This window comes from Pieris brassicae, chromosome 10, assembly GCF_905147105.1.
Source record: "Pieris brassicae chromosome 10, ilPieBrab1.1, whole genome shotgun sequence".
In the NCBI taxonomy this organism is placed as follows: Eukaryota; Metazoa; Arthropoda; class Insecta; order Lepidoptera; family Pieridae; genus Pieris; species Pieris brassicae.
The window spans coordinates 10,528,471-10,542,665 of NC_059674.1; the positions used below are offsets into that span (position 1 = coordinate 10,528,471).

The 14,195-nt window shown below is 32.4% G+C and overlaps 1 protein-coding gene across 4 annotated transcripts in view; it reads left to right on the forward strand.

Moving 5' to 3' along the window:
- LOC123715554 (supervillin-like) overlaps positions 1-14,195 on the forward strand; it is a 156,249-nt gene that overhangs the window by 16,791 nt on the left and 125,263 nt on the right. For 3 of the 4 annotated variants that reach the window (XM_045670662.1, XM_045670664.1, XM_045670663.1), the window contains exon 4: positions 6,388-6,493. In XM_045670662.1, the coding sequence (XP_045526618.1) occupies positions 6,388-6,493 (106 nt within the window). Of the gene's footprint in view, positions 1-5,992; positions 6,084-6,387; positions 6,494-14,195 lie in introns of those variants that run through there. The other variant, XM_045670665.1, reaches the window with a different exon arrangement.

The following is a 14,195-nucleotide window of genomic DNA, read 5'->3' on the forward strand; positions in this document are numbered from 1 at the left end:
GCGGCTGTGGCTTTTTTCTATTGAAAGTAGACATGGTAAGGAACTAGCATTAGACCCAAAAATCTAACTGTGCCAGTCCAGAAACCTGATTTATGCAATTTAAAGCTGACCCATAAAGGGAAGTATTGTCACCTTTAAAATAATTTTTTGGGTATACTTTATGATAAAAAATTCTAAGAAATTTGAAGTCGGCGGTCCAAAACACGCCTCACGATTTTTAAGTGGTATTTGCGCTCATATAATTTTCATCGTCGGACGGCTGCGGATCGAACCCATAACCAGGGTTCAGAATCCAATAATCCATGGTCCATACTATCACCTACGTTTTCTGTCAAAGCACAACTAATAATAGATATTTCATGCGAAATATTTTTTGCAAGTTCATATGGATTATAAATGTATTTATTAAGTTGTCTGTAATCGGAATGTATACTTTTATATCCACTTCCTCATAATAATTATAATACACGCAGATACGCTTGACTTGATTGACACAATATTGTTTTAATTGTAATTCCTTATAGAAAGCTAAAGACAAAAGTTTTTTCCAAATTATTATGAAAAAGATACAAATTTTATTAGTAGTAAGTTTCTATGCTTAGTTTGTAGCCATTATTATTTACTATGCCGGCGTATATTATTTTTTATATAATAAACTAGCGGACTCAAAAGACGTTGTCCGGCATGATATTTCAAGCCATTAGAAATACCGACTGCAGCGCCACCTGCTGGAATCCAAACCATCCAGGGCTCCACCCTACCACATAAAAAACATCCAAATCGGTTTAGCCGTTTAAGAGGAGTTCAGTGATATACACACGTACAGTAGAATTATATATATATTTAATCTATCCTATCTTTGGAGTTAGATAAAACTGCACACGGTGTGCAAATTTGATTGAAACAACGTGACGCGTAATTTATATATGTTAAGTTAATGAACATTGTATTTCATTAAACAAAAGTATATGATATATCAATTGGTACGTTTGTATCACAAACATTCAACTATGTATAATGTAATGTTTTTGAAGTGAAACTACTTTAGGGAATTTTTTTACGGATGAAACGCAATAATAATATTAACGTCACGAAAATGTGCTGCGTTTTTGTCGAAGAAATATTAGAGTGCGAATGAGATCGATTGAGAAAGGGCGAACGTAGAATGAAGCAAATATCCATGGAGCGAGAGTAGAACGATAATAGATGCTATTTTTACAAGATATTTAGATAATGTTGAAACACGAACTTATATTGCATATTTTACTTATCATAATGCTTTAATCACAACAATACCAATAGAAATCGCGTCGAATAATGTAAATATCGGAGAAATAATTTAGATTTATAATTTGTATTGTTTTTCGACACTTAATGTTTTAATGATAATTAAATTCATTTAATTCCTAACGAAAAGGAAGATATCCTTTTTTCTTCCAAGTCTCGTTAATCTAAAGTTTTAGATTTGTGTAAATATAATCAACACTTAAAAATTTGTTTCACTCAAGTTTCACTTCTGACATGTGTACTTTGTAGCCACGCACTTTGTTTATTGTATTGCTTTTAAACAAAACTAACCTTGCTAGAACGAATTTGTACCCAAAACCACCTACACCAAATGTTCTAATGTTGTCAAATGGTAAGGACACGAGCGAAGTGAAAGACATTGCACGTTCAGTTATACGCGAATACGACGCGCAAACGCGCGCATTTATTAGGTTACTAATATTTTATTTGACGTATAATTTGTTTGAGTCAATGTTGTATGTGTGTTGTGATTGTTTGATTGGAAACCTTTACGTTGGGAGCTAGACTCCAGTGTTTTTCTTATTAGGGTTTATTTGTGAAGTTTTACAGAGCTATTGAGTGTTCCCTTCTGTCGATCGATCGAGCGTTCTCGCTTATGGATAGGATCTCTCATATAGAAAGAATATAGAATATAGAAAGATAACAATTTGTTAACTGGATTAAAGCTATTTGTATTATTATAAACTTATAATTATTTTACATAATTTTAAATTTATTTTTTTTCCGTCTCATTTTTTTTTAGAATAAAACACCAACAAAAATTTATTGGTTAGAAACATTCGGTCCAACGACGCGTTTGACTTTCATTACAATAATAATTACTTACTAAATTAACTACTAGAAATTTAAATGAAATTACGAAATTAAAGTATTTTTATGACGTATTTTGTTGTTGGTTGCATGTTTATGTATTGAAAGAGTAGTGATTTGATCGATGGATATAATAAAAAATAATACGTGCATTACAATTTTTTAGATTAGATTAGGTAATAGGAAAGTTAGATTACATACGTTTATTATTTTATTGACGGTATTTGACTCTTTTTTTGACATTTTGACTTTTAAAAAAATTTGGGGGTTAAAATCGTGTTGTTTGATAAATAATGCCTAGCAGAAATTAAAATATTTCTCTTAACGAAATGCGCCGTAACATATACTTCATTTTAATCATATATTTAAGTAAGATTTATCATACTATTGTTCTTGTTCCAGCAATATAACAATATATACTAAATTATATGTTGTATATGTTCATTACAAGTTAGGGAGCATCACTTGTGAACTGTTGGCATTGGCTTATCAGAAACCTATTAGCGCCAATCGGAAGCTGTGTTCACCTCGGTCGGTCGGACCAAATATAGTCATACGCGGGTCTTTCGGACCTTGGGTCATGATTGATTAGGGCTACGAAGGGAAATTATTAACTATTTTTAGAATGCCAATTATGTTTATTCAAATGGCTTGAATTGTAAATCTCTTTGTTTGTTATGGAAGGAAGGAATTCGTTTTTAAGTCAGAATATTTACATACATGATTTGATTAACACTTGTTTATAAATGTAGTTGTTTGGTATACATGCTTACCTCTAAATAATAACAATAGTAATCATAGCAAATGTCGTTTTATTTTAAAATTTAAAAAAATACTTCATTGCTAGCAAAATGTTAGAAATGCAATTCAATGTGATTTGATTTTGAATGAGAATTTAATTAATTCATTATTTGACATGTCAGTTCTAACATCACATATAGAAGTATCAGAATTACGATAGATTATTCTATTTTTAAAATAAAAATTATATGTTATTACACCATGTTTTTGTTATTTTGTTGTTAACCGTGTCCACGCCATAAAGTTGCTTCTGATAACCCGTTGTAATTAGTTATTAATAACACCGGGGTGTTGCGTGTTTTCAAAGACATATGTAATATCTTTTTAAATTATGTTATGTATCCTCTATAGAATATACACGCAGATCAAGGTTCAAGGTTGTTTAGTCTAGTAAATTCATTGAATGATAGCGTTAGGATCGAGTCATTGACACGGTTTATAGGACAATTGTATTACTGGGTTAATTAATTATCACGTACATGCATTGTTTGTTAACTGTTGACGATAAAGTTAGTTGACTTTGGATATAGTGAGAGAAATGGCGCAATAAATGTTAGGTCAGTGAAATTACAAATTATAAACCCATAACGATATGAGTCTAATTGCACGGTTTTAAGTAAATACTTGTCCCTTTTCGTCACAGCGGAATCAAAATTTGACAAAGAGAGACGTGAGATTACTAAAGATAGTTACATAGCCTTTATCAGTAACAAGTTGTTAAGTATCAAGCTGCAGATTATCTGATAAAAATATGTATTCTAAATAATAACAGATTGCGAAACAAGAACGAATAAAAAACCAAACCATACTAAAAGTATAGCCTAGACTATTTCAAGAGGCTTTAACATGCCGACTGTAAATTATTTTTTCCAAATTATTACAGTCAAGAATGCAATCGGCATTCTTCACCTAGATAGGTAAGAATTTGACATAAATTGTACTGTCAGTGTTAGCTAATCTAGACTCTAGATCGACATTCTAACCGACAAAGGACACGGCGGTTATTTGGACCTAGGTCTTAATTTCGCAATAGTTACACTTGAGTAGGCATTGCTACTTTGATATTTAAAGAGAATTGTAGAGCAGAGATTATCATTTGTTATAATCGGAATTTGGTGATTTATTAAGTTACTTGACTTGACATATAATTTAATATTTTAATGAAACTAAAAATGATGACCATAATTTATTTCATAAATGTTTGTAAACGGATACACTAAAAGCTTACATCTAATACCAAAATAACATTAAAAACTGTCAAACCTTTAAGAGACAAATCACGCTTTATACATACTAACTAGTAAGCGATATTGTCCAGGTAACTCGTTCGCAAATAATTTAAAATAAGTATAACACAGGATTTTGGGTTATTGATAACAAGGTAGGTTTTGTGCTGTATCTGTGTCACATAATATTCGTTACCATGTCGAAGTTTTAAATTTCCCTCAAAAGTACTTGGGTGATCGGCGTTGTAATACTAACTTAAATCAAAAAATCAAACATATAGGTAACACAATGAACACTTATGAACGCCATAAAAGAAATATGTATTAAATGCTTCTAATTTTATTTAGAACGGAAGAGAAGAACTGGCAATAAACTCTCCGCCACTTTTTTATTTGACAATTTTTTTGTTTAATACAATTTTTGTAAGGAGCTGCAACGATTACACCATTTTCCACATGACGTCTTAAGTAATTAATAATAATAAAATAAATTAAAAACAAAGATTTGTCCTCTATCAGCAGGAGGCATTGTGAAATTGGAGCACACACTTACATTCTCGTGGGAACGATACGCAAATACAAAGTCGAAATTACTAACACGAATTCAAGTCCGACCAGTCACCAAGAGTAGCAAAGTTTTGGTCGTATCATTCGTGTAGTATTTGTATTGAAACGACTCAGTTGGAATTTTAATTTTATCGTATCGTCTTCAGAATTTATTTTATTGCCATATTTCTATGTAAAGTATATGGAAATATTTATTCTACGTTAGTATGAACAGTGTTAGCCTAGTGGTCGCGCGAGTCTCAACTCGTGAGTGTATTCAAATGTTCAAATTCATTAAACACTTGTTCTTGAGGTAAAAGAAAACAATGTTGTGATCAACAATGTTTGCCTAAAGGCATACATCCGTTGGACATAAAAGTTGTCGGTTTGTGTCTGAGAAATCTGGGGCTAAGACCAGCGGTTGTAGGACTTTTGGGGACGTTATTTCTAGAACAAGGATTTGTTTAAGTTGATATGTATGAATTGAATCGCCAACGCACCCTGTCAATTTCCTATCACTAACATGAGTTATGTGAGATAATCAGTATTTGTTTTTAAGTGAAACTTCTTTATCAGCGTTGGAAAATAATTTACCGTCACCTTGTTTGGTTTCGCGTCACATATATCCGTTACGCGCCATCCTTTTCTCGTCCCTACTACGGTTGATTCGAAGAGATTCGCAGCCATTAATAACAAAAATATATAATAACGATAACAATGCTAGTAATAATTCTATTACAATTAATGAAATTCTGTAATAATCTTAGTTGTAATAAGGTTTAATGAAATAATTGTATTATTTGTATTCATGTCTATGACAATAAAAGTCTTTTGTTAAATTTTATCTAATTTAACTTTATTAAACCAATTTCTGTAAAGTTGCATGTAGTAGATCATTTTTCGAAAAAAAAAAGGCCATAAAGACGTTTCACTTCTCACGTGTGTACAGCTAGTACACGCACACATTTTTTTTCTTACATAGGTCGCCTGTAAGGGCTTGCTTGTTTCTTTAATTTGTGTTATCTGAGATCCTATATGAAATGCAACAGTGTTAATTATCAAATAATATTTCTTAGACCCACCGCTACCTTTCTTCTTCGCTTCTTAACAGCTATTCAGTAAAGAGACGTAATTTTAATGCACCGGTATTTGCTTGGTATTGTTGTATGATTGTCTTTTACCTTTTGGTAACAAATTAGTTGTACCAAATAGCCTAATATGATATAGATAAATTTATTCCACAAAGACTGCAAGCTCTTTTATACTATGTTTGTTTACATATCAGGTCTCAATTAAAGTGATAGTGAACTCTTGATATTTATGCGATTCGTGTCATAAATTTCATGAGTGTGCAAAATGAGAATTTACTTCAAGGAATTTAAAGTCAAGTCGGTAAGTGTCAATAATAGTCGTAGTGGTACTTTAGATAAATTCCATTTTGTTGATATTTTAAACGACGTTTTGAATACTACTAAATTCGGTCGACGGTTAAAAGATTTTACAATCGTGTAATAATTATAATGAATGTCTTAATGCTGCTCCATATTCTTCCAAGCCTTCCTTAATAGAAGCTAATGAATTGGTACTGTTTTGTAATCATGATACGTTTGTTCATAGACATAGAAGTTTCGATGAACACTACAAAAATTGTGTCTATGTATAGCTTGTAAATAAATCAATATAAACTTGATTACAGCGGGCGAAGGAGCCGGAATGTACTCCGCCGTGCCGCCGCGCGCAACCGTCCCGTTTAACCAGCACACCGAAGACAGTGCAGGAGTCGCCCAAAGCCAATGGAGATGGTGAGTACATTTGATATATAAAGTAGTTTATAAATTTTGGAGGTAATTTGCAAATCTCTAGACTAAAATATCTCGTTTTCGCCATATTATAGTGTGTAGAAGTCTGTTTTTTTATTTGACAGTAAACGTAAAGGCAGGTTATATATATTTCTAAGCATTTGTGTTCGTTTAATAGATCACTAGAGCTTCTCTCGGATATTAACGAAATACTTGATTTAAATTATAGAAGCTCTCAAGGTCACATATATACAAATTATTAATAGACAATACATCGTAAAATATTAAATAGTTTTTGTCTTTTTTACTCTCGCGGTTTTTTTAAGCTAAGTAAACAAGACAAAACATTATGGTTACACTAGTTGGCTTAAAACAGAAATTAAATCGAATTAATTAAATCCTATTTCGAAATACGTGAATGTTTTTTGGTCATATATCTATTTGTGTTTCTTCCTTTCGGCGCTGGATCTCTAACTCACAATAGCGATAGAGATACCGACCTTAGTACCAGGCGATCTTTCAGATATTGAAATAACGATATCGTTAGAGCTTATATCGCGTCCGCCTACCCGCGCCTGCCTAAAATAATTTACACTTATTTTCAAAGTATATTTAAATTAGATTGTAAATAAGCGCAATGCGTGTTTGTCGTGTTCAAACACCGTAGCAGCTATTAATCGATTGTGATCGTTCGTTATTAGAATTTTTAATTCGTGTCGTTTTTATTTTCCTGCTAATGTTTACTCTGCATCTTCTACCGCATTTAGGAGAGTTTCGACTAATACCTGCAGCTGAGTTTCATTATCTGACGTTAAGGCAAAATACAAAATACCATCCGTATCACCTCGACGTCCGTCGGTCCACAACTGAGCGTTTCTTAAGGCAATTTTTGCCGCATACGACCACTATGTGCAACCAGCTGCCCACTGAAGTATTTCCGAACTAATTCGACTTAGGGTCCTTCAAGAAAAGAGCGTACCGATTCTTAAAAGACCGGCAGCGCACTTGCGAGCTTTCTGGCAATGACACTAAACTTCCTGCCTGCATTTAAAAAAAAAATTATATAATAAGGTCAAACGGGCAGAAGGCTCACCTGATGTTAAGTGATACCGCCGCCCATGGACACTCTCAATGCCAGAGGGCTCGCGAGTGCGTTGCCGGCCTTTTAGGAATTTGTAGAAATAATAATTCCGAAAGAAGTGAAACTTGTTTATCAGCTTTGTAAAAAAATTATCGTCTCATTTTTCGGATACTCGTCACATTATTCCGTTATGCGTGACATTCTTCCGTTACGCGCCTACTTTTCTTGTCCCTAACACAATTGATTCAAAGAGATTCGAAGCCATTAAATATATAATAACGATAACAATGATCGTAATTATTCTATTACAATTAATGAAATTCTGTAGTAATCTTAGTAGTTATAAGGTACAATGAAATAATTGTATTACTTGTATTCAAATCTATGATAATAAAAGCCTTTTGTTAAAGTTTATCTAATTTTATTTAATCAATATCTGTAAAGTTGCATTTAGTAGATGATTTTTTCAAAAATGAAGTCATAAAGAAGTTTCACTTCTTACGTGTGTACACTAGTACACGCACACATTTTTTTTTGAAGTTAGTCAGGCCTCCATTTTATCGAAATTATGCAGCTTACATCACGTTAGGCTAATAAATGCCTATTTGTTAATCATATGTTTCAATTGTCAATCACGTGATACCGTACTCAAATAGTGATGAATAGGACGTAATCGCAAATTAATAAAGTATGACATTAATGCAAACACGATAATAGATAGAGGATAAAAACAGCAAGGCGTATTAAGCAAAATCATATGTGACCTGGCACAATTGCTTTTCTGCTTTAATATTCATCCTTATTGTCCTGAACTGAAGGTGTATTTCGCAATATTTCATTTATCAAGCGTGTTATATAACGATTCCAGTCATCCCCGTAGTGCTCTTAAGCTAAGAGCTAAATAAATAATTTACGAACTCGGATGCTGTAAAATATATCCCCGAGGGATAGAGCAGTTAATAAGGAATAACTTGGAGTCGTTCCTTCGTCGTAACTTTTCAGGTCAACTATATTTTTATTACGTACCTACATTTGTTACCATAGCGGGACCAAATACACAATTTGCCTATTTCTATTAATGATATGTCTAGTAAGCGCTTGTCTATTCTCGTGTTTGCCATACGATATTAATAATAAATTATGAATTTGAGATTAAGGGGCTGCTCATGTATTACGTAAGCAGATTTACTGCAGTTTATGACCCCCTCCCCACTTTCTCTTGTCAGCAAAAGTAAGCAAAGCTCTTTTTGTAGGAATCTTCGAAAATGCATTTCGTTTTCAAGCATCGACAATGTGTGGGAAATATCTGCAAAAAAGTAAATATGTCATTACTCTTGACGTAATCACCAAATAAGATAAATCAAAGACAATTTTTTTATATTCAGGCAAGATGTCTACGGTCATTGCCAGAAGGCTCACAAGGACTTTAAGTCGAATTGATTCAGAAATAGTTCAATGGGCACGCTCAGTTGTGATTCGACGGACATCGACGTAATTTACTACAACTAGTACGAAATCCATACTACAAAAGCAATATAATGAAATCAATCTAGTTTTTCCTAAATAAATAAAAATATTTCTGGAAACTCTTGAGTATTCGGTATTATCCCGTTGAATGGTAAATATTAGATCAAACGTCCCCAAAGGATTCATTATACTCGGGTATTTGAGGAATTAACTTGGTTGTTAATCTTGTTTTGGGTTACTGTATAAATATTTTCTGATATGCGATTTAATTAATGTATATTAAATATTTATAGGCTTGATTGATCTACAAACTAGTTGTAGCCATTAAATGTTGGGTCATTACCATTCCTTAATCTATTCTTAAGCTCCGCGAACTTCGTTTCGCCTTAATATGTTTTTTAAATACTTATATACCAACACATTTTGCTATGCTACATACTGTTCGCTTTACAAAATTGTATATACAGTGTAAACTCCATGTATCGTCCCTTGATTTAACGCTGAACGTCGAAATCAATTGGCTGTGGTTGGTTTAGCTTGTCTTCCATACAATGACACTTTTTACATAGCATTACACCGACTCTCAATAACAGCAACATAATAAGTTGCTAAAATTAGTAAAAACTGCGCAGCTGTGTACGTTCTTTTGTCGTTTTATTATCCTCGTCCGCAACAAACTCTCTCGGCTGTCGGCATCATGCATACGAACTTTCTAATAAATTCGTTCTTTTGTTTACAAATTGAGATTGCTTGCACGTGTAGACTGTTGATAACCATGACTAATAAGTAGGAGTCGTGGAATATCTATACGTTTTTCTTATCACCATTTAACGACAATTCTCTATAACGTCATAAAATGCACAGTTTCTTCAGTGTCGTTAGGCATAGTTTACACTGTATTTTCAATATATTTCTTTAAAAAACTCGAATTGTTTCAGCCGTCTTCTAGCTTTGAGAATTGTTTTCTGGTTTTAATATATAGACACAATATAGTTGCAGAATGCAGATTCTAAGTTGGTCACGCTTATCTCCGACTTATTCGAATCGAGTAATTGTCGTTGTGTTGAAACTTGAAAAGTAAATTACATAAAAATAACTAGGTAGTGTATGGTACTTCGCGTTCTATTATACGGTGCGTTTGAATAAATTAAAAGTACTATGTCCTTTCGTTGGCGATCAACATTAGTACTTTAAATCAATAAAACTACACAAATCGCTAGTCGAGTAGTGATCTGATGCTGACGAGAGGACGGAGGAAAAGATATAGATATAGTGAGGTAGATATACTTAATGACTAATTTAAAAAAAGTCCTTTTAATTAACTAAAAATAATGTTGTATTAAAAACTATTGTACATATTTTTAGATATTTTTGTTTCCTTAGTTTAACGAATCAGTTTTACCCGAAGTTATATAGTATATACATATTTTAATAATGATGTACATAACTAAAATTTTCTCACTAAGTGAATGTCATTCTTTGAGAAATAAAGTATTTTTTAAGGTTTATGTGCATCGCTAACCTGCAATTAAGACAGCAACTATGCAATTTTAAATGTAACTGCAAATTGCAATAGCAATAGTGGAGGTCAGGTAATAATCCTTGTTGCACTCCCGGGAGTTGGGAATGCGATTCCCAAGGTGACTTTCGAGGTTGAAAGGTGACGGTCCTGACCTATATTCATGACTCTTTATATTCTAGTTAGAAGCGAGTGTTGGACCTCATATCCAATGTAGTGTAACAAATACGAATACAAAAGACAGAGAAGAAGATCCAATTCAAAAGGGATATTTTGATGATTTTTTACAATTTATAATAAGATTAATAATCTGTTACATTAAGGATGGTAAACCGTTTAGTATTTACTATTAACAATTTGAGATAATTTATTATTTATTTTTATTATAAACCTGTATTGTTTGCAATAGTTGAGGTACTCATTGTTTCATGTTAATACATGTTTCATGTTGCTACTAGCATCTAGGTAGTAGCGTTATTGACATTTCGTTGCTTATATAAGTATAATATAGTTGACATATTTAAATCAAAAGCAGGGCAACCTGCGGCCTTATCGCTTACGAGCGATCTATTCCAGGCAACATGGCAAGCACGAGTAGTGCAAAAGTACATGACACAGTACAAAGGCAATGTTTGTACAGGATGTTTTTATTCTTTATCCAGATGATTGTAAATATTAAATTCGAGACACATGTAAAACAATATAATATAAAATACGGGATAAAATTGGTCAATAAAGAGGTAAGCCATCTCACAAAATTAATTATATAGGAAAGTTAATTATTAAAAAATTATACCGATTTCTTTATTGTGTATGAGGGTTATCGGTTGAGACTTAGTAAATAAATTATATATGTATATAACATAATATACATTATGTATGTCAATATAAAAGCTCCTAAATCATTTACAGCCAGTTCTCAAATCAACGGACTTTTATGTTTAGCTTTTTAACTCCTATTATCTCATCATCTGTCATCTGTAAATAAGTAATAATATATAGTATTAATAAATGTTCGCACCATTTACGCAAGTTTTCATTGAGATTTCCCAAGGGTTGCGGAAATTCCGCTCGCGTTTCTCATCCATAACTTGAAATGTAATAAATATTTCTTATTAGGTATTTTGTATTCGTATCAACTATTTCATATTTTGTAAAGTCTGAAGTATAATATTTTCTGAATGTCAATTTGAAATGTTGCAACAAATATTCTTGATTTTGAGTTGTTTGTGTTATTAGATATGGTAAAAATAGTTCTAACCGTTTTTAGTTATACTAGTGACTTGTCCGCGCTCGCACGTTTAGACTTTGGAATATTTTGTAATTATTATTTTATTTAATTTTATTGAGAAAGATTAGCAGCTTATTACTTAGAATTGTCTTTTGTTAACATAGCTTTTACACATTAAGAAACCATTTTTTAAACGGATTGAAGCTATGTGTTATTAAACTTATAATTATTTACATATAAATTTAAAATTATCTAAATAATTATAAGTAAGGTTATAAGGTTTACGCCATTAAACATCTTTACATATAGTACTTAATAAGTAACTGGATTGGTAACAATAAAATTATTTCAAGGAAAATTAAAGTAATTAAAAAAAAAGTTTTGTTTACTAAGTGTAAATATAATGCTTATTGCATTAGGCTATATTTGGAAGTATAGACACATAAATACATACTGTTTACCTCCTTTGCTCCTTCGGTAATAAATTGTAAATGAGAAGTAAGTAGGCCTACTTTCTAGTAATAAAAGTAGTACTATATGTATTTGTTTTGTTTAACCTTATTAGTCAGCTATGACGTCAGGCTCTTCAATACATATTAATCCCTATAGCAAGTGTTCGCCATTTTGTGAATAGACAAAAACTCGTGTTATGAATCACCGCCGCCTTTCATGGTAAAGGTTACACACGAATTGGGGACCGATTTTTGAACATACACATAAGAGTCTTTTTCTATTTTATTTTTATATATTAAGAATTTAGTAATTGCTAGGTATTTTGTTAAATAACGATACTATCGTAGAAAGTGTTTGTATAATAAACGAAATGAAAAACTCCGACATTGGGTTTTTACTATAATTGCAGTATTGCCAATGGCAAATTTTAAATAATACAGTAATAGATCTTGTTTTTATAAGTCTTTATTATTAAGAAAACACTTTTGAAACGGATTGAAGCTATGTGTTATTGTTATAAACTTATAATTATTTACATAATTTTAAATTCTTCAGCTTAAATCCGTTTAAAAAGTGTTTTCTTAATGTGTAAAAGCTTTGTTAACAATGTTACAGTTGTAACATAATGTACAGTTATGAACATATTACACGTCAATAAAAAACAAGAAATATATGTATAGTTATTTGTTATCGTATTACAGAATATTAAATTCTTAAAATAGCGCCATCTATGCTACGCAATAGCTAACTTAAGACATTCTCGTTGTGTGTTTCCAATTATTGATAAAACCAGGACCAATACAAGGTTACCGAAACTGAATTTTTTACCAACTATTAGCTTGTTTCTTCTTACTGAGTGTTACATATTAAATTTTCTGTTGGTATTTCAATAGGGAACTAAAAAAATAGCACCCAACGGCATTGAATAGATCAACATATGGAAACAAATGACAAAAAGCTGTAATGATATCGTGACTGCCGTATTGTTTCGCATGAATGGTAATGTCGATTAAAGTCTATCATCCACAATTAGGCATGCTTGCTCTTGGAATCGTATTTTCATTATAGTCATGACAAATGGGCTTGTGTGTTCCATCCATTTCTTTGGCGTTAAGACAGTGTCTTTTGTGTCTTAGTGTCTATTCGCATGTCAGCAAGCGTGTGAGGAAAGTAAGGACTTTAACTTTGTCCATGATAGTGAGACCACTGCTTTCTAGAAATATTCAAAGAAACATAGACCCTTTAAGACACTGAAGAACTACTTTCAACCTAACATTGATCTTTCGGTTTTTTTGATGTTCGGTAATAAGAGCATGTACTGACGATACTATGGATCATATACTCCTGCCTAAATGGCTAGCAACACATACATCACATGAGTGCAGAGGCTTTTAGGACTGCTTCGTTTCCATATAAAACAATTACAGTTAGGTTAGGTCTGTTAAAGTGAGAGTGACGATATTAATATAATTTGTTTGTTTTATAAAACGACTGTAATTTTATTTATAAATTACAAAGTCTTACGAAATATTGCAATTAGATACGCGTCACTGGTACGGTGCTTTGACCATATAATCTAATGCGCGAAATGCATAGGTTTGATCGCGTTAAATGCTCTAAATTATTCACTTGGTGTTGCATAGATATACGGAGTCTCTCTGCGTCTTCTACCGTATTTACCGTGGAGTGTTCAGAGGAGTTGTTCGGATTAATACCTGCAGCTGAGTTCCATTACCGGACGTCAAGGCATACAAAATACCATCCGTTTCACCTCGACGTTCGTCGTTCCACAACTGAGCGTTTACTAAGGCAGGTTTTGCCGCGCACCAGCGCTATGTGGAACCAGTTGCCCTCTAAAATATCTACGAACTAATTCGACTAAGGGTCCTTTATTAAAGTGCATACCAATTCTTAGAAAGGCCGGCGACGCACTTGCGAGCCTTCTAGCAATGTG